This window comes from Fulmarus glacialis, unplaced genomic scaffold (genome assembly GCF_000690835.1).
Source record: "Fulmarus glacialis isolate BGI_N327 unplaced genomic scaffold, ASM69083v1 scaffold8682, whole genome shotgun sequence".
In the NCBI taxonomy this organism is placed as follows: domain Eukaryota; kingdom Metazoa; phylum Chordata; class Aves; order Procellariiformes; family Procellariidae; genus Fulmarus; species Fulmarus glacialis.
This window is the reverse complement of record NW_009198395.1, coordinates 27,577-46,484: the sequence shown is the minus strand read 5'-3', so window position 1 is coordinate 46,484 and position 18,908 is coordinate 27,577. Positions and strand designations below refer to the sequence as shown.

At 36.4% G+C, this 18,908-nt stretch overlaps 1 protein-coding gene across 1 annotated transcript in view; it reads right to left on the bottom strand.

Annotated features, from left to right (window-relative positions):
* Window positions 1-1,088: 1,088 nt before the first annotated feature.
* The window catches only part of HIBCH (3-hydroxyisobutyryl-CoA hydrolase), a gene marked incomplete at its 5' end in the record, with an annotated part of 44,581 nt that continues 26,761 nt past the window's right edge, over window positions 1,089-18,908 (bottom strand). The window contains 7 exons of the mRNA XM_009572876.1: window positions 1,089-1,204; window positions 6,313-6,346; window positions 6,619-6,738; window positions 13,192-13,273; window positions 14,072-14,130; window positions 16,131-16,217; window positions 17,170-17,315. Of these exons, the coding sequence (XP_009571171.1) occupies window positions 1,089-1,204; window positions 6,313-6,346; window positions 6,619-6,738; window positions 13,192-13,273; window positions 14,072-14,130; window positions 16,131-16,217; window positions 17,170-17,315 (644 nt within the window). The remainder of the gene's footprint in view (window positions 1,205-6,312; window positions 6,347-6,618; window positions 6,739-13,191; window positions 13,274-14,071; window positions 14,131-16,130; window positions 16,218-17,169; window positions 17,316-18,908) is intronic.

Here is an 18,908-nt window from a genome sequence, read left to right as displayed (position 1 = left end):
GGATATGTTATGTTAAAAAACCATACGATCCATCTAGCAGCAGATATTTCATGTTTTCCCCTATTCGCTACCTTCAGTACATATTTCTGTGTTCCCCCTACATTTCAAAAATTTTCCACCAGGATGGAAAATTTTCCAGGATTTTCCACAGACAGGATGTTCACGGGCACAAGCAAACGGGAACCCAGACTAGTTGGTACAGGTAAACTCCAGCCGCTTGTAGTATTAGGGCCAGGCTGACCTCTACCACTAAAATCATTGCACAATTACTAACATCAACAGGAAATGTGCTGCTTGGTATTCAGAGGAAGATCTGAGACAGTTATTTCTTCACCACTCTAACATCAGGAAAAACAAGCCATTTTTGAAATAATGAAAAACTAATTATGCAGTTCAATCAAACTTAATGGCATTTTTAAAAAATGGGTTTTACAAGCAAAGAGAAGTGTGCTCTAGGCTCTGGAAATATTATGACATTGGAAAAAATGTCTACATCACATAGCAAGACTGTATACTGACCAAATGTTAAATCAATAGTACAATTTCTTGTTCTCAGACTAACAATGTGTCAGTCTGACCTTTTATTTAAAAGACTACTTAACACCATGGATTTAGCATGTCTTGCATTTTACTTTGTAGCTCTGACTGTTTTAAAGCTTTAAGTATATTTTATTTTCATTGTATAGAGAAGAATCTGTGGCACAATCCCAATTTAACAGATCAGTGACAGAGCCAAGAGCACAAAGGTCTCCTGACTTCTTGCTTATTAGGTCATCCCTTAACTATGCTGTCTCCCCCAAAAGTTCCTCCTAAACTAAGAGTTGATGCAAAAAATTAAATGTTAATCATTGTGTAAAGCAGTAAAAACAACAATTTGCCTTGAAGTAATTCTTCCCCTTATTAATCAGATATATGATTATTTTGTCATTATGGCAGCATAACAAAAGAGAACGTTCCTGAATGCAAAAAATTAGATTTATGAATCTCAGGCTAGCTAAAAGAGTCTTGTCAAACTTTATCACTTTATTACTATTAATTTTTATATCATAGAATTAAGCAGATGTATAAGATGTCAATAGGCTTGATCTTTACAACTTGAGATCATTGTTTCCCAATGGCTTAAAACAATCGTCCACAAATTCATCACTGACTTCTTCTAGAGCAGCTGGCTTCCATCTGGGGGACTGGTCTTTGTCAATCAGCACTGTCAGGTGGAGTATAAAAACACAAAAGTTACTTGTAAACTTTCTCTAATTAAGGTGACTTCAGATTGCATCAAGACAGACAACTACAGTGAATATATGGGGGAGAAAAATCAATACGCTCTGGAGAAGACAGAGTTTTTGTAACATACATTTCTACTCTAATAAAAATTCTTTGAGTTGTGACCTGTCTGGAGACATATCTGCGAGCTGCCTGATGATACAAGGAACAGTGGATCGCTTCAGAAGTAGCCCAAGCTTTGAAGGAATAGACCTGAAAATAGTGCTTTCTGTTAGACCTACTACTCTTGCCTGTCTTCTGCTTTTTCATGTGAAACTGGGAACAGTATGCATAATGCTCCTTTTGGACAAGAACTTTCACATCTCTATGCAAAATCTGACTCTTAGTAGAGTATAGGAGATGACTCAAAATAGGTGTTAAATGCCTAAAGCTAATTTAAACACATCATATAAACTAATAATGAAATAACTAATGAGGAAAGAGTAAAGCAGAGTATCTTTGTGGGAAAATCAAGAATATTTATTTGTAAATACTGACAGATACTGCAGACCTATGTAGATTTAACTGTGAAGATTTGTATCATCTTAGTATGTATACTTTACGCTGTATCCTGGGAAATACATCACTGAAGATAAAATCATCAGTGAATGAATCGCATTTAAAAGTGTAACAAGAAAATACTAATTCTCAAAAAACATTCCTTGTATCACAGGAATATTGAAGGCATGTCAGCAAGAACAGCTGCACTAGCAAACAATAATAAGACAAGAGAGAGTTTATTTGTGTGTAAAAATGACCAATATGAATGGAATTCCAGAGCGTCCTTTCAAGCACCTTTCTGGGCCCAAGAAAACCCGTAAAGGTGCTATTCAAAATGTGAAATTTTTATAATTCAAAAAAGAACAGCTATAGTAACTGTGGCTCTCTAGGATGCACTGACTCAGAACATCCCTCCTCAACACACATTCCCTTCAGACGTGTGATATCAGCGCCTGATTTGGAGATGCACCTGTGTCCTGGGAGACCTCCTGACCCACAGAGCCCACAGCATATAAGGGAGGACGGGCAGAAAGCCTCTCAAGTTCCTCTGCTGAGAACAGAGTTTTTTTGTTTGTTTGTTTTTTCTGACAAAACTTTGGAGTAGGATGGTTCTAAAGGCATGTGAATGGAAGACACTCATAGAGACTAGATATTTTGAAGAGTAACAGCTGTTTTTTGGTAAGTTGTCATGTCTTTCTCAACAGACTTCATTCTTGGTGACTAAACTAGAACCATTCAGGATGAGAAATGTGCGAAGGAGTTGGATTTTAAGTTCAGTGGAAAGAATACCCACCTAAAGATTGTGTCTTATCAAAAGATGGGCATTATGGCAGTTTGTGGTAAAAAATGTGACTTGAAAACTTTTTAACTTTCCCCTCTATAGCCAACACTTGGAAAATGCCTAGAAAATAAATACCAGTCAAATTACAACTACACTAATTAATATGATGTACAGGCATCACAACTCTTTAGCTTGCATCTCCAAAGAGAAAGGAGAATCAGAGCCCTGCATCCATTTACCTGCAAATGCAGGACTAAGGACTCCTTGGATACAAATAAACACCAATTTTGAGAAGAAACCTGTTATATAGATACAAGCTGCAATTCCACAGATAGTAGAATCCATGTGGGCAATTCTATAAAAGAAATGTCCTGTAAAAGAGTGATTTTACTAGGTTGTTCAACTGGGTAACTTACTGAAAAGTTATGATCCTACAAGTTAATTTTAAACATTGTGATGCGAAGCCATTGATTGGTTTGGGTCAAAATACTTAATTGTCCCAAATCAACTATATTTATTCCATTGGAGTAGCACTTATCTAATTATTTTCTTCAACTTTAGTTGAAGTTCACAGTCTGGCCAAAATAATCTTAACTGTTATCCACAACAACACTGACAAGAGATGCTTTAAATTAGAGAGGGGAGGAAAAAAAGTCCATGTGTATACCACTACAGCTTCAACTCTGAAATACAGTAGTAATTGCTGATAATTCTCCACTCTATGGCACTACTGTGCCATAATCAAGTTAATCTTTCTGTTTGGATCTGTGGCCTGTTTTACTCTGGTGGATAAACTGAATGCTCATAATGGTCTCTCCAATGAAATCTTTAATCTTGTATGAGTTAAAATACTTGTTTTCTAATAGTATCATGAAAATATTCCTTTTCTGCATTAATCTCTGTATATTTTGTGTTCCTCCAGTTTGAGATATCGATCACTACAAGAACAGAACAAAAATTCCGGAGACTTCTAAGGTAGGCTAAGGGAAGTTCATTAAGATAAAGTAACTGAACATAGACATTGTGTTAAGGGTTTCTTCTTGTGTTTTACCTTTTTTAAGAAAAAAAAAATATCCAAACCCTCTCTGTTCAGTAGCAGTGACTTTACCAGACTTCAGTTAGTGTTCTATTGCTTAGCTTTATTCAGCACAGTCAAAACACTGATGTTTCTAAGCACCTGAAATTCTGCTAGCTGCAATGAAATCTCTCTGCCTACTCACTGACTGCAGGGGGTTTGTGTGCCCAGGGTAAGGCTCACATCTGCCAGCTGCTAGCACTGCAGGAGAGAGGGCAGAAGCCATACAGAAATAAGATCTTTGCAGGATCAACAATACGTAGAAGGCCTTTACAATTCCATTTGAAGTGTACATTCCTGCACAAATAGTTAGGAGGCTAATTTAACAGATTTTTGTCCCCTCAGGCTGTTGAAATTGTAGTCTACCTGGATGTGTTTGAGTACTGACTCCAAAAATGACTACTTCTCTTATGCAGTAAGAATTAAAAAACAAAATTCTTGGAAATTACCCAGAGCTATGCATTTCTTAGTTTATATATTATTATATAAATCAAGATGAAAAATGGATACTTAAAGTGTTCAAAGACCACATTTACTATTTTATGGGAAAATGTTGATGAAATATGATCTGTGTATTTTATGCTTTAAGGGTTTTGGCTTTTCTTTAGCAGCTCCAATCACAAGAATCATAAATGGGGAAGACTGTTTGCCAGCAGATTTTCAGTCTGGTTGAAGGAAAACAGGCTAAAAGAAAAATGAAATTTTGACCTCAGGTCAAAGCAGGTTTAAAAAACTCTTAAACTACTTCCCTAACATTCCTATTAAAATTATGGTTTGAAGCAGATAAAAGCTGTTATTAAAACCTGACCTGTGGCCATTGCTGCTGAAAAACAATCTTCAAAAACTAAAATCTGATTATTGTATCTTAACTTTACTTTGTGATAGAGCCTCTTGTGGTAGATAGGGTCAACAGCTGGCTCTTAAATGCTTGGAATGTAATGTTTTAATAAAGAAAAAGCTAATACTTGAGTTAACATTTTTATCATTTTCATTTTTATTCACTATGGTTGATCCTGTGAAGTACTTAATAATCTTACTTCCTATTAAAAAGGATGCTCAGCACATTGTTGGATAATGATTTTTATGAGATTAGACCCAACTACAAAACTGATCTTGAGTCAGATTCTGCACCACTCTTAAACAAGAGAAACACTTTTTAGAGGACAAATCTGAGAACAAGATATATGCAGTAAGCAGGAGCAAAAGTGCTTCAAGAACAAATTATTATTATTAGCAATCCCCTCAGTGCAGCTGGATCTCTGGTGGGCGGGTTTTTTTTTCCTTCCCCTGATATAGTTAAGCCTTTGCTACATCATCCTACGTAAAACAGAAGCTTCCCAACTGCTGTTCTTGCAGCTTCTTTCTTTACAAGCAGTTTGTGTAATTTACTGGCCATACTGACAAGTGATGTGCTTTTGTCCTCTACTGCATCCCCAGATGGTTTAATGACCTTGTGCATTACAAGTGAGAATTTGGTTTGGTGTTCATCCGACTCTCAGACTTTGAGTTTGTCACTTCCTAAATAACTACATTTCAGCAGCTTATATGGTGATTTAGAATATATCCTAGGAATATTCTTTTTAAGAATTCTTTGTCCTCATTACCAACACAAAGAAAACCATGTACTTCTCAACATGTGTTGTAAATTCTTCAAAGGAGTCTCTGCTAATAAGTACTAAAGGTTAATTAATTAAAATCGGAAACTTTTTCCACGCTGTACAAACAAACTTCGCATCTCTCACCCCAGGTTATCTTTAATACAGTATTACTAATAGTGAACACTCAAACTAATATCCACTACTCAAGTGGATTTTCAAACTACTTTATAAAGACAGATATAAAAAATGAGGAGGAAATGATAATACATACTTGAGTATGTAACTGTGTGAATTAAAAGCTAGGTTCCCTCAACCCCAAAGTGTTATTCATCCAAATGTCTTGTACTGTAAGCTCCTTGGAAAAGGAAATGCCTGTGCTTTGTTTCATCTTGTGCTGAATAGTACATAAATAATTACTGCAGTTTCTAACAGATGTGACATCGGGTTTGACAAACTGCATAGTGAATCAGCAGTAGAATCAAGGACAGAATCTAAGTCTGTCCCCCTAGCAGCTGAGCTGCTGCTCTACTTTTACCACTACCTATCCTGACCAGTGCCTTAAAATGCTGAATTATTTAACATTAAGTTTACATATATAGTTTTTTAATAGTAAGACACCTCTATACAGAGATATTTTGGACATGCATAAAAGTAGTCTCTGTCCTAACAGTCTTCTACACAAATAGTTGCTCTTGACTTTGAGTCTTAAACCATCTTATAGCTGGCTGAACCAGCTATGTGGCAACACTAAATCTGGACACACAAATGATACATGTAGCTACTCACTACTGTCAGCATAAAATATATTTTGAACTAGTGAAACCTTTTCATGGTGCTGCCTTACCAGGTGGATAAATAACATTAGGAAACGGGTTTTTTAGGAGATTACACAAAGGAAGCAACACGGCTGTTACACTTTGGAACAAATAATAAATTTTGGCCATACAGGAGTCCAATAAGCAAAAACTATAGCAAGCTGGGAAGTGTTCTCTGGGCTGTTGCTGCATGTGCTTTTCTTAACCTCTAGAGAAGCAACACAACAGTGAGTTTGCATATTATTAAGTTTGAGAAACATTTCTGGTGTGCATGCTTACCTGCCCGAACCCCTTCATAGAAGTCATGGCCTCTCTGAAAGATAAAAAAACATTATCATAGTTTTCTTAACAAAAGCCCTCTACCATTCCCATCTGACCATCATTAATGTAGTCTCCTTCGAGTTGCATATAAAGACATGGAACTGGAAAAAAGAAAGTGACAGCCTAACAAACACACAAAGATACTGAAAATGAAAACCTATAAATTGTGAGCTCTTGATGTAATCTATATAAAACTTAAGTCCCTGATAGACTTGGTACCCCCCTTTGGCTGAAGAGAGACAAAGGGCTCAGTTGCTTGCTTACCATGCATGCTTGGCTTAGTCTGTATTCCATTGTGAGTACATCTTGTAAGCTCATGGAAGCTCCTTCTCTAAGCTGTCTGAGAGTCATCTTTAAGGATGTAGGTGACATCTTATTAATAGTCTGGGGAAGACATTAACAATTACTTTTATTCTCTTCAATTTAGGCACATTTGCAAGTGTCTTTTTTGCATTTTAAACTTTGTGAAGTAAATCATGGCATTCTTCTCCCTGAGCTCACTTACATGATACCTATTCCTCCTGCTCCCTCCCACCATGCTGTCATACTAAGTAAACTTACTTGTATCAACTTTTACCAGCAAGATCTCTGGGATGTATGCCATCGCTTGTGGAAAGCCTAAAACTCCTAAGGTCATATAATTTATTATCAAATTACTACTAGCCAGAGAATGTAATGCAGCTTGCAAGCCATTTCCAAACAGATTCTTTTGAGAAGTGAAGGCAAGTGTTACAAGCAATTATACTCCATTTTTGAATATCATATATATAGTCTGAATTGCTCTTAGATGTTAGTGACAGTGTAGCTGATATTAGTATTGTACAGCATTTAAGTTTTATTTGGTACAATAGTCAGTGTAGTAAGGTAATAATAGCGAGATTAGCCACGAACTTTCAGTAGTTGCTTTATGATCCTCTGCAAAGACTAGACAATATACTAAGAAGAAAATTGTGGAAGAAAAAAATATTAAAAGAAATCAAACAAAAATGCATATTTATCCAGCCTTCTTGTCTGGGATCAACAGATACTGCAATAATTTAGCCCTCCATTGCTCTGCTGATAGGAAGCCTGAAGGTCTTGCCTTCCTTCTTTTACAGAGCTACAGGCTATAAATATTATGCAACAGACAGGATCTGTTTAAGGCACACAAACAAATGCTGTAAATCTGGCTCTCATGACTATCCTTCAATTAACAGCATGCCAGTAAACAGTAGGGGGAGGTGGGGAGAAAGACAAAAACCTAGTTAAGAAAACAGAACTGAGCTTTACAGCTTTCAGGGTTGTGGGGGAAAGGAGCTAAATCTTACTGTTGCTGATCTTTGTTTTCTTACTCTGAACAAGACTCCTCTTCCCCCGTAAACCCAGCTAAAAGCTCTGTATTATTCACAGTACAATAGACATTGCCTGTTAATTAGGACATTTTTACCACTACTGAAAAGCAGCAGATGGTAAGATTTGCCTCTTTACATTATTTTCATTGCAGACATTAGACTCCTTACCCACAGACTGAAATGGCAGGTCATCAACATTAACATTTTTTCTGGCTCCCAATTATTCTTCATCCCTCTCCAGACACCAGCTGATACAGCAGTGACCCATTTTGCCTAGTTAAGCTGGAAAACATGCAATTGCTATACAAGAAGGAGGCTGTGCAATTGCTATACAAGAAGGAGGCTGTGCAATTGGACCTTAAAAGCACTGGTTCTGTCATTCTGTTATTTGCATGTTGATCCCTTTGCTTGAGAGAGAAGCTGGCTTAGAAAGAACTAATGCTGGCTCAAACTGTCAACATTTCCTGAGTTCTGGTAAAGCTCTCTAACAACAAGCTGCCTTTCAGCACAAAAAAAAACCCAGCTATACTTCTAATTACATCACTATGTAGGTCTCAGATGGATAGCAACTCTAACTGGACCCCTTAGTTCCCATAATGTGCTCTTGCTGGCTTTACCTTTGAACTGGACCTTTTCTCCTTTGAGTTTCACATTCTGTCATCTAGATTAGAAAGTCTTTGCTCAGACCAGGTTAAACGGTAAGCACAGTGCAACCAGATGGCTCCCTAGGTGAAACGGTTAATGGCAAGTTCTTTCTGGTTAAAGAAAGCACTGAAATGGGGAAGATCTGAAAACAGCACTTAACTAGTCTAGTGCATCCTGCAGCTGCCGTATCTTGGCATATCAATGAGGTTGAAGGTGGAGGAGGCACTACCATAAATCAAGCTGAAGGAAGAGGAATAAGGAAAGAAAATGGGTGGGTGTAATTGCAGAAAAATGAGTCACCAATGTATCTATAAATAAATTTTCTGTACAAAGAGGAGGAGGGGATCGGTGCTAGGGAACAAGCCTGAAAAGGAGATAGGATAGGCTGAAGTGGGGAGTACTAAAATGCAAAGAAGGCTTCATAGAAATATTTGACATCTATTCCAGTATCTTTGAGACTGTCTTGATTTCAACATAATGATTCTGAAAGCTATAAGCTGAATTTGTAGTAGACCCAAATTCCAGTAAGATACTATCAGAAGGTGACCAATTTAATTGGCACTGAATCAGTGGAGTCCCTTATAAGTGTAACGGCTGTAAGAGTGGCTGCATCTTTTGACTCCAAGGCCCACTAAAGTTTCTGACCTGAGCTGCTGAGGGTCTTTGAGGGAGGCTTTCTTCAAGTTAAAACAAACAAAAAAACCTCCCAGAGGTCCAGTGTATCTCTTCCCTTGCAATAGATGAAGACACCCATCACTTACTTTCTGAGATACCAAGGCATTTGTTTGTTTGCACCGAACAATGGTTCTGGATGAGCTTTGACAAAATATGAGTATCTAGCCAAAGCAACACAGGAAAGCTGCTTAAGGACAGGTATATCACACTCTTACTGGTCTGTTAACAGAGTTTCAGAATGCTTCTTTACTTGAATTCAACAACACTACCAAGATACCATCCAGCTTCATTCCTGTAATCTATCTCACCCACTCGCTGCATACCCATTTAAAGTTTCAGGAGCTAGTGTCTGCACCCCAGCCTGACCAGTAGATCTGGACAAGGTGTCCTGTAATTCTTAGTCTCTGCACTGTCCTGCACACTACACTGGAATTCATTCAGTAACAATGAAGGCTATTAAATCATGAAGTATCGGTGCTCAGAAGGTGCACTGTCCTGCCAAAAAAAGCTATAAGAAAGCACCACGTGAAAACCAAGGCCTTTCAATATTTAAAGGGCGCTTGTAAGAAAGATGGAGACAAACTTTCTAGTAGGGCCTGTTGTGATAGGACAAGGGGGAATTGTTTTAAACTAAAAGAGGGCAGATTTAGACTAGATATGAGGAAGAAATTTTTTACAATGAGGGTGGTGAAACACTGGCACATGTTTCCCAGAGAGGTGGTAGATGCCCCATCCCTGGAAACTCTCAAGGTCAGGTTGGACGGGGCTCTGAGCAACCTCATCTAGTTGCAGATGTCCCTGCCCATGGCAGGGGGGTTGGGCTAGATGACCTGTAAAGGTCCCTTCCAACCCAAATGATTCTGTGGTTCTATGATCTGATGCTTTTCAGGTTTTGACCCCACATGCTTACTTCATCCAGTTAGAAGTGGTACTTCTGTCCCTCAGATTAAAGCTTTTTGGCTCATGTAAATCCTGAAAACAAAGTACTGCTACAAAATAAAAGGTTTTAAAAAATATTTTATTATGAGTTCGAAAAGTGTGTTAGTACTCTAGCTTTCTACCTATTTGTAACTGGGTTCAAAATGGGATTTAAATCACGAAGCCATTCTCAAGTAGAATTTTAACAACTTTACATTCTTCTTATTCATGCAAACCACTTTAGTATCAGATACATGAAAGCCTGCCAAGCAGGCATGTTTTGAAAATAAAAAGCAGTAGTACTGTAGACTGAACAGAACAGGATACCTAGGATAGCATGGCTCACAGCACACTTGGATTATAGCAGAACTAGTAGTTCCATTTATTAACACTAAAAGGTATCTGTACATCCAAGGCGTGGATGTACCAAGTTGTATCTCCAAATTAGGGTATTTGTATTAGACGTCCAACTAGGGCTTATTCCATAAGCTTACTACTACATATCATAATAAATATACAGGGAAACAAAGAAAATAAGCATACATATTGCTGTCTTGAATCCTTTACAGTCTCTATACTTATCATTTGAATATGCTGTTGTTCCTGTACCTGGACGCTGAAGTGAAACCTTGGTTTCACAAAGTGACAGGAAACTATCATCTATGGACATACTCTTGGTACTTACTAAGGAAAATTACTTGCTTCACACAAGTTGGCAAACTGCTATCAAGGATAACGTCTGATAATCGCAGACTGCCATGGTTTTGCTACGTGTTCCCTGCTCTAATCAGTTCTTTGAACTCCGCTCCTCTGAGCGGTGTGACCTCCAGTGCTCTTGTCTGTAGGTGGTGTAAAATGCTCAACTGCCAGGGTGCAAGCTACCATTATTCCTCCAGCTACAATTAAGTTTAATTACAATTCTGCTTCCCTAGTAAAACAAAACCTCCAGTTTAACTGGCAAGCATTTCCTGGAGAAAGCCAGATTTATACCTGAATCCCTTTGTAACCTTTTTCCCCCACAAATGCATTTTTCTCCTTTGGTTTTGTGGATCTTTCACAGAAGAAATTAAGTATCTGATCCTACAAGCTTACTTAATCCTACTGCTTAGCACAGAATATGTGCTGTTAGAAACATGTCTGAAACTTATGTACTTGTTCATACTAATAAGCCTTGCTCCTGCTTGAAAATGTGAGGTGGTTTGGTTTTTTTGTTGCTTTTTTCTTTTTACAAATTTCTGTATGGACAGAAGCAACTCCTGTTAACACAGTCTCATCTCTTGAACAGAACAGATAACAGACAATTGTTCAGGAACTTCTGTCAACTCTAAGGACAGTCATTCATTTATGAATTGTATGAAAGAAAAAAGCTGCTATAAAGTCCTATTAAAGACATGAAGTAAGAAAACTGAAGAAGCAATAAAAGAACCACTTCTTTTGTTCAGGAATTAAAAAAAAAAAAAAAATCAGTTACACAAAATCATAACTTTGAAGCAGATGACATGGTTTGAAGTTCTAAATTAAAAATATTAAACAAATGTACCCCCCCCAAACAACAAGATTTTTTTTTTTAATAGGTGACATCTGAGTTATGAGGCTGCAGATGAAGAAAACAAATGGAGCAGGTTTGGGTAACTAGAGCAAACACAGCAGAACAAACTATCTAGTTAACATATTTCAGTAACAAAGTGTTTCCGGACTCTTTCCATCTTTTCTAGTAGAAACTGTATTTGGAACAAAGCATCCTTTAAAGGCTATATGCTATTTTAAAAAGTTCCACTAGGACTGATTATGTTTTAAAGTACCATAAAATTGTATGAAATTAACTTAGGAAAAGCTATATGCAAATAATTCTTGTTTTCAACCTCCACTGAAACTAATCAATATAATATCCCTGTAGAATTATATTAAACTTCATAAAATCTAATAAAAATCTAAAATAAAATACTGCCTTGTAACTCAATACTATAAAGAAATAAGAGCCACCAAAAGTGACTGCTTTTAACATGCTATCAAACTGTCTCAACAGACCTTAATATAAGTACTTTCCCTGCCATCTATAACATAGGGAAAAAGTGAAGAACTGAATCATACAGCCTACATAGTTCAGGGCAAAACCATGATGGTAGCCTATGGTAAAATTCAAGTCTACAAACTCATGAAATGATTAGTCTGGCACTAGGTCTTTTGACTCCTTTATTCAATGAAACCTGAATACAAGGGGGGGGGGGAAATTAGCTTTCCCTTTCATTCGATTTTTCTTTTGTAATACATACGCTAAACTTCTTGCAATGTACTAGGCGTACTGGTTGACACAAAGATAATTTTAAAACTTCCTTTCTCAAAAACTGTTTGAGAGTTCCAGTAACAAAATGTTAAATCTTTTTAATTAAAAACTAAAACCAAAAATGTATCTGTGTATCTGGGACAGGATGCCTAATGTTAATGATACTACATAATAAAATTATATTCCTTCGGCTCAAATGAAAGTCTGCAGATGATGGATGTTTCATTTTATTACAAGAGCAGGATTTCTTCTGTGAGCTGTAACTAAAGTTAAAACAAAGCTTTTGTTGGAGAAATGCTTGTGTTCTATCCAATTGTAAGTAATATTTTAATAGCTCCAAGACAAACTTCTACACGGCACCTGAATACAGATACTTCAAAGGAAAAAGAGAAAATACACACTTTACTTATAAATGAATATAAGTTGCTTCTTGCTTTTGAGGCTGAAGAGTGTATTAAGTGTGTAGTATTACTGTATATTTTTTGAGTTGTGACTACATCCAACACCTAGAAATGCATTAAAAAGATCAAAAAACACTTTGTGATGGTAAATTGCTTGCTGTTTACCTAAATGAGGTATCTGGAATGGAAGAAAGTGAACAACATTGTTCTGGCATTGTTTTATTCTAACCCTTGGCAATAAAATGAGAAGCTATAAAAGGAACCTTTGTCACCAATAACCCCCTGATCGTGGGGAGGGGAAAAGGGAAAGGGAGTTTGTTTTTTTTTTACTAGATCACAATTTTATGCAACATATGATGGTATTCATACGATGGTGTGGTTTTACAGAGGAATATTCTTGTCTGAGTAGAACTACTGACAATCCCACAGGACTATATGTGAGAACCTGAGGATCTCAGTCCAATGCCTTACTGGTGTTACGTAGTATTAGTTATGTTAATAAGGTGACTAAAGTCTGCCCCATGATAAGAAAGTACAGAACCAGACTTAAAACCTCTAACAAAAATACCATAGAAGACATTACCTCTAGCTGCTTAATGGCAAAAGGAGAACCATCTTGCTTTAATTTTTTAACAATTTCTTCCATACTATTTGCTGAAAAAAGACTAAAAGGGGAAAAAAAATTTAATAAATGAATGAACTGCTTCAGCCTTCCTCTTCCCTATGAAGTGCTAGTAACACAGAAATTAGAAACAGAGCGTAACCAGCTCATTTGGCTTTTCTTAGCAATGTGTTCCCTGTTGCTCAGTTTTAAGTAACTCAGTTGACAGGCATCTCCTTTTTCTTTACAAATCTCTAGCATTTCAATAAACCTCACTTACAAACTCTGGTATTTTCCAGAAACTTTAATTACTACCATCAGTCTTATCTGTATTTTTATAACACATTAAATCTTTAGCTATCAGCTCCATTCTACTGGTTTGGTATCAACATCTTTTGTCTCTAAACTTAGTTACTGCCGTCCTTCTTCAAGAGTTTTAGCTGCTTCTTATCACTCACTTATTTCTCCTTCCCTTTCTGATACACAGAAGTTCCAAACAATCATAGAAATGGCCTTATACCAATGAGCATAAATGCGCTACGTAACATTTCCTGTCCAGCTGAACAATTACTCTCACAAATTCCCATCCAATTTTTATAGAAAATGTTCATTTTAATGTGCCGTAGGGTAGTTGCTTAATATAATGGTGTATGAATCAGGCAAATATGCTCAAGTATTTAATATACTGACCAGTGAAATATTTAATGAGCTTCAGATGAAGCACCCTAAAGACAAAAAAATTTAAATTGCTAAATTGAATGTCATTTCTATCGCCTTACCTGTGGAACACTGATACTGTTACTGGACTTAACTTCATGTTCTCTATCCAAAAGAATAAAAAAGAAGAAAGATTGCTGAATACCTGTTAATCTTCTCCATATGTTCATCAAGTACAAACTCTTTTTCTTGATCAATTTTGCTCTGTTTAAAAAGCAAATACGTATTTTACTTGGTTATTTTAGACTGAAAAGCTTATCAGTACTGAAAAATTTCAATGACTTGTGTTACAGAAACATCATAATATCATAAATGAACATTTAATATTCATAAGACACACATTTTTAACGAAATACAATTTTGCAGTGTGTATAAATGAACTTGTCACTTTATCTTGTGAATGTTAAAGATGTCACCTCATAATGCAGTGCTTGCTCTGAGCTACTATGTATGTGTATTTGACTGGGTGGTTATCTAGTAATCATGATTATTCTATCAAGGCATTTCCATCAAATATACTAAGAAAGCCAGTGTAGATAAATCTACTCAAAAACCTGAGAATGTTTTTAAAAAAAAAAAAGTTTTCTTTTCTTAAAAAAATATACAGGCATGTATATATGTATTTAAAAAAAAAAAAAACGGCCAAAAAAATACATTTCTCTTCCCTATCTTTTCTCTGTCATTTTACAAAATTTTATTTAGACAACTAAAGAGTGTGAAAGATCTGTTGGCCCTATGTGGAAACGCTGTCAAATGTTTCAGATCTTCTGGCATTAAGGGGTTTAGGACATAAGCAGATGTTTCAGTAACAGCAGCTGAAGCTGAGAAAGGTTCCCTGTCATTTCAGCTCTGATAACTAAAAATACACAGCTTCCTTTTCCACTCAATGTCATCTTGTAAAGCAGTATACTGCAACATACAATCACTCCTATTTCATAGCTTTCTATTTTGTCAAAATAACCAGTACTACTATGTAAATTAGCTCATCCCATTTATTTTTCTAATTGATCTTTATATAGAAACTTAGTAATTCCAAAACAGAAATAACAAGAGTAGACACTGCTCATTTTAAAGCCAAACAACTGGGGAGTAATACTCAGACTGACTGAACACATTGAATCCTGATTTGACTCCAGAAGTTTCCTTTCTTTTGAAATAAAATTACAATGCACATCAAAACAGCTAAAACTGCCACTGAATAAACTGATTGTAAAGCCAAAACCTTTTCTTTTCATGCCCATTGTTACATGGGGCTAATGCAAATACTAATTATGTATTATCAATACAGTTACATTCACCTCCAAAATCACAACAGGGAACTATGGGTTTGTCCACTGGGAAAACAGCACCTTTCTCCCCCTGAAAATACTGCTTTAAGACCTCAGATGCTGTCTCTACAAGGTATCTGCACTCTGCTAATACTTATCCTATTGATAACTGCTTATTCACTGTGCTTATTCACAATCTTTCAATTATCTCAAGATTACAAACATATAAAATATTTGAGAAATTCAAGGGACAATTTGAGCCTTTAAATTCAGGCTTCAAATCTGGACTGCAGATGGTCTGCATCAAAATAATGCTAAAATTCACATCAAATGCATCAAGCTAGCAAAATATTTCTTCAGGTTGATAAAGTTTCTGGGATGGAAATATAATATCCACTTCCAAGTGAGCAGCGTGGCATTTAATAACTGGCACTATAACTTCTGCAGCCTCTGGACTAGGCCCGTAGTTCTAGCCCTGTCATTTGTGTTAGCCTGAAATTCAGGGATTCTGACAAACTCCCCAGATTGCATTTGCCATCATGTACAACTCCCAGCCTGCTAGTGGCTATCTTTTTGCCTTCTGCAAAGCATGCTAGAAATCCAAGAATAACAGGGGAAAAATTAAGCAGCAATATATTTTCTGCATCATCATGTTACTGGCTGGAAACTTACATACACACATAGAAAAAGAGAGAGGTGATCACAATAGGAATTTGAGGGGTATCCAAAATGAATAAAAAGTGAAGAAAGACTTAAATTTTAATTTTGACTACTGTAGGTATTAGTGCTAGAAATTAGTATTTTATAGGGTGCAAAGAGTTTGGAAACCCATTATTTTTTAACCACAAAACAAATTATCAGTAGCATGGATAAAAAAGAATTTGATTTTACACATATTTAACAGTTCTGCTCAATTTCACTAACTGATCAGATTACCTTCACATGGTAAGAGTTCAGTAAGTCTGCAATATTTTCTGTTGAAGGAGATTTCAGTGCTATCAGGTCTTTCTCTAAGGCAGGTAGCTATTAAAAATAAGATTTAATTCAAAGTAAAACAAAATGTACTTCTTGGACTATTACTGCTATGGTAATAGTACTATATAGTACATATGTATATAAACACCCCCCAACTTTCGGACAGATCTTAAAGAGGTACCAAGTAAACAATACAAGGAGCCAGAGTTCACTTTTTGGTGTTGAACCACCTGGATTTAATTATGTCTGCAGTGATGAGCAAAGAACTCTGCTTCCCAAGCAGCCCCCCAATGCAGTGCTACAGCTGCAGCAGTTAAAGCCAGCCTACAACAGTCTGAAAGGAAAGAGCAGGAGCCTGGCAACCATGCTATGCTCAAAATAGTATCTAACCAGCTCCACAATGACAGTCATGGGTCTTTACACAGAGAAGGAAAGCAAGTCATTGTTTCTCCTTCACTTATGTCCATGCAAGTTACTGGAATCTTATGACTCTGACTTCGTCAAATATGCTAATTTTTACACTTTCTTACAGCCACTGTAAGAAACGAATAGGGTGTCTGTTAAGGAGACTGATAAAGAACACAATAATGGGGTGTTACCTAGACTAAAAACTTTGCAGTTGTATAAATAATCTCTAATCTTACCTAGACTAAAAACTTTGCAGTTGTATAAATAATCTCTAATCTCAGACACTGTTGTCTTAATTGTACAATTTTTCAAGCAACTTCAATTATGCTTAGTAAATCATGCCCTTCAACAGTAGAATCATGAAGACAGCAACATTTGCCCCCTCTTCCAAGCAAAGCTGTCACTAGCTGGCAAGTGTTATAATGACAGCTTGAGAGTATCTCATGATCCCTGTTCACAGTGCACGACCAGTTAATATAATCGCGCCTCTGTATACACTCAAGTTAGTAAAGGTATACTGGTGTGCTACACAACTCAAACTTGTCATTATGGTTGTACACTGCGCCCTTGCTAGCACTGATTAGCAGCTTACCTTTTCAGATTCTACAAAATGGGTAGCGATGCCAGCTTTTAGTACATCTCTTCCTTTCAGCCTAAATCCTGTTAGTGCAAGGTAATAGCCAATCTTTCCTGATAGTCTTGGCAAGAAATATCCTCCACCTACGTCAGGAAAAAGGCCTGTAATAAGCAAAACAAAACAGAAGAACGTGAAGGGAGAAGAACTTGTCCTAATCATGCATTTAACTTAGCTATTTCTTCTTGTCTCACTTTCATCTCCCTGACTTAGGCACGACTCTCTTGCCCAAGTTTATCCTTGACTTTGTTTGACATTTTTCTGTCATCAAAACCCTTCCTGAAAGCAAACTCTTGAACACGTTCCAAACTGTATCCTTTCCACTGGCACATGATTTACAAACATATACCAGACAATAGTGTTCATTCTATCTGCCAACAACTTGAGACATTTTTAGATGCCTGAAGAATCAAGTGTGCTCTCAGCAAAAAACAGAAATGACACAAAGAACTGTGAAATAATTTGTGCAAACTCAAACTGGATGCTGCTTTTTCTCTGAAATCTTTTATTACGATAAAAATATCAAACGATGAAGTGCCTCTTGCACAGCTATGTTTGAAAAAATTTTGGATTCGATAGGTCAACAATATTGCCAGGGTCTTCCTGAAGGTGGAGGCACGAGATGCTGACCTAATACCTGGCTCTTTGACAGGACTATGACTAACCTGCAATTTAAAAATATTATAAAACTTTCCAGTTCAGTGACTATCTTTTACATTTTTTTTTTTTTAAATCTACAGAGTAGGGTAATTTTTAAAAATTCAAAGCTGTGAATGAAATTTAAGAGACTTCTAAAAGTTGTAGTTGAAAAATATATAACTACTTTTATCAAAGTTTAAATATTTAAAATCATCACTTTGTCAATATCTACCTTATTCTGTAACATACATTAATCACCTACAAAATAAACTGAAACAGTTTTTGTAACTTTTAACATGCTTAAACTTAAGAAAACTTAAGCTTAGCTGTATTAATCTCAGAAATCGAAATGGAAAGAAGCAGTGTCAAGTTATTACTTCAAAATAATCACCAATGGTGCATTCATGAAACTGAAAGTCTTTTGAAGATATTAAAGGTGTGGTGAAGATATTAAAGGTGTTTTTTCCACTTTGAGAGAATAAATGAAACATGAAAATAAATTAATAAGAATATAAACGAGCAACAAGAAACTCAGAAAACACTTGCCAAAGCAGAGCTATTAACTGGGAAGATTAAGATGTACATAAGGAGTTTAAATGCGGTTCTGGTAAAAGGTGGTAAATTTTTCACTCGCAATTGCTTTCAGTCACAAAAGAGCCAATATATGTATTATAGAAAGACCCTATTACAAGTATTTTAAGATGTGGTAAATTAGTGGTCCCTGAATATTCCTCCCCCTTGGATGGAATCGAGGGGAGGTTTCTTTCAGACAGCTTCTCTTCAGTGTTTTCCTCTTCTCAATAATCTTTAAAGTTCATCACTGCCTTATGTTCTCACCCATCTCTTAGCTTCTCCTCTGGTTCCCTCTTGGTCCTCCATAAGTTCTGCTGCCTCTAATACATCACAAAGTTGTTTTTAGGAGCCACTTCCTATCAGTTATAGTTGTAGTATTCTATTCCCATTCCCACTGATGTGCATGTTGCCATTAACTGATTTATTCCTCATCCCACAGGCCACTGAGACATACAGCTCTTCTCCTAAAATGCTGAATGTCTTGT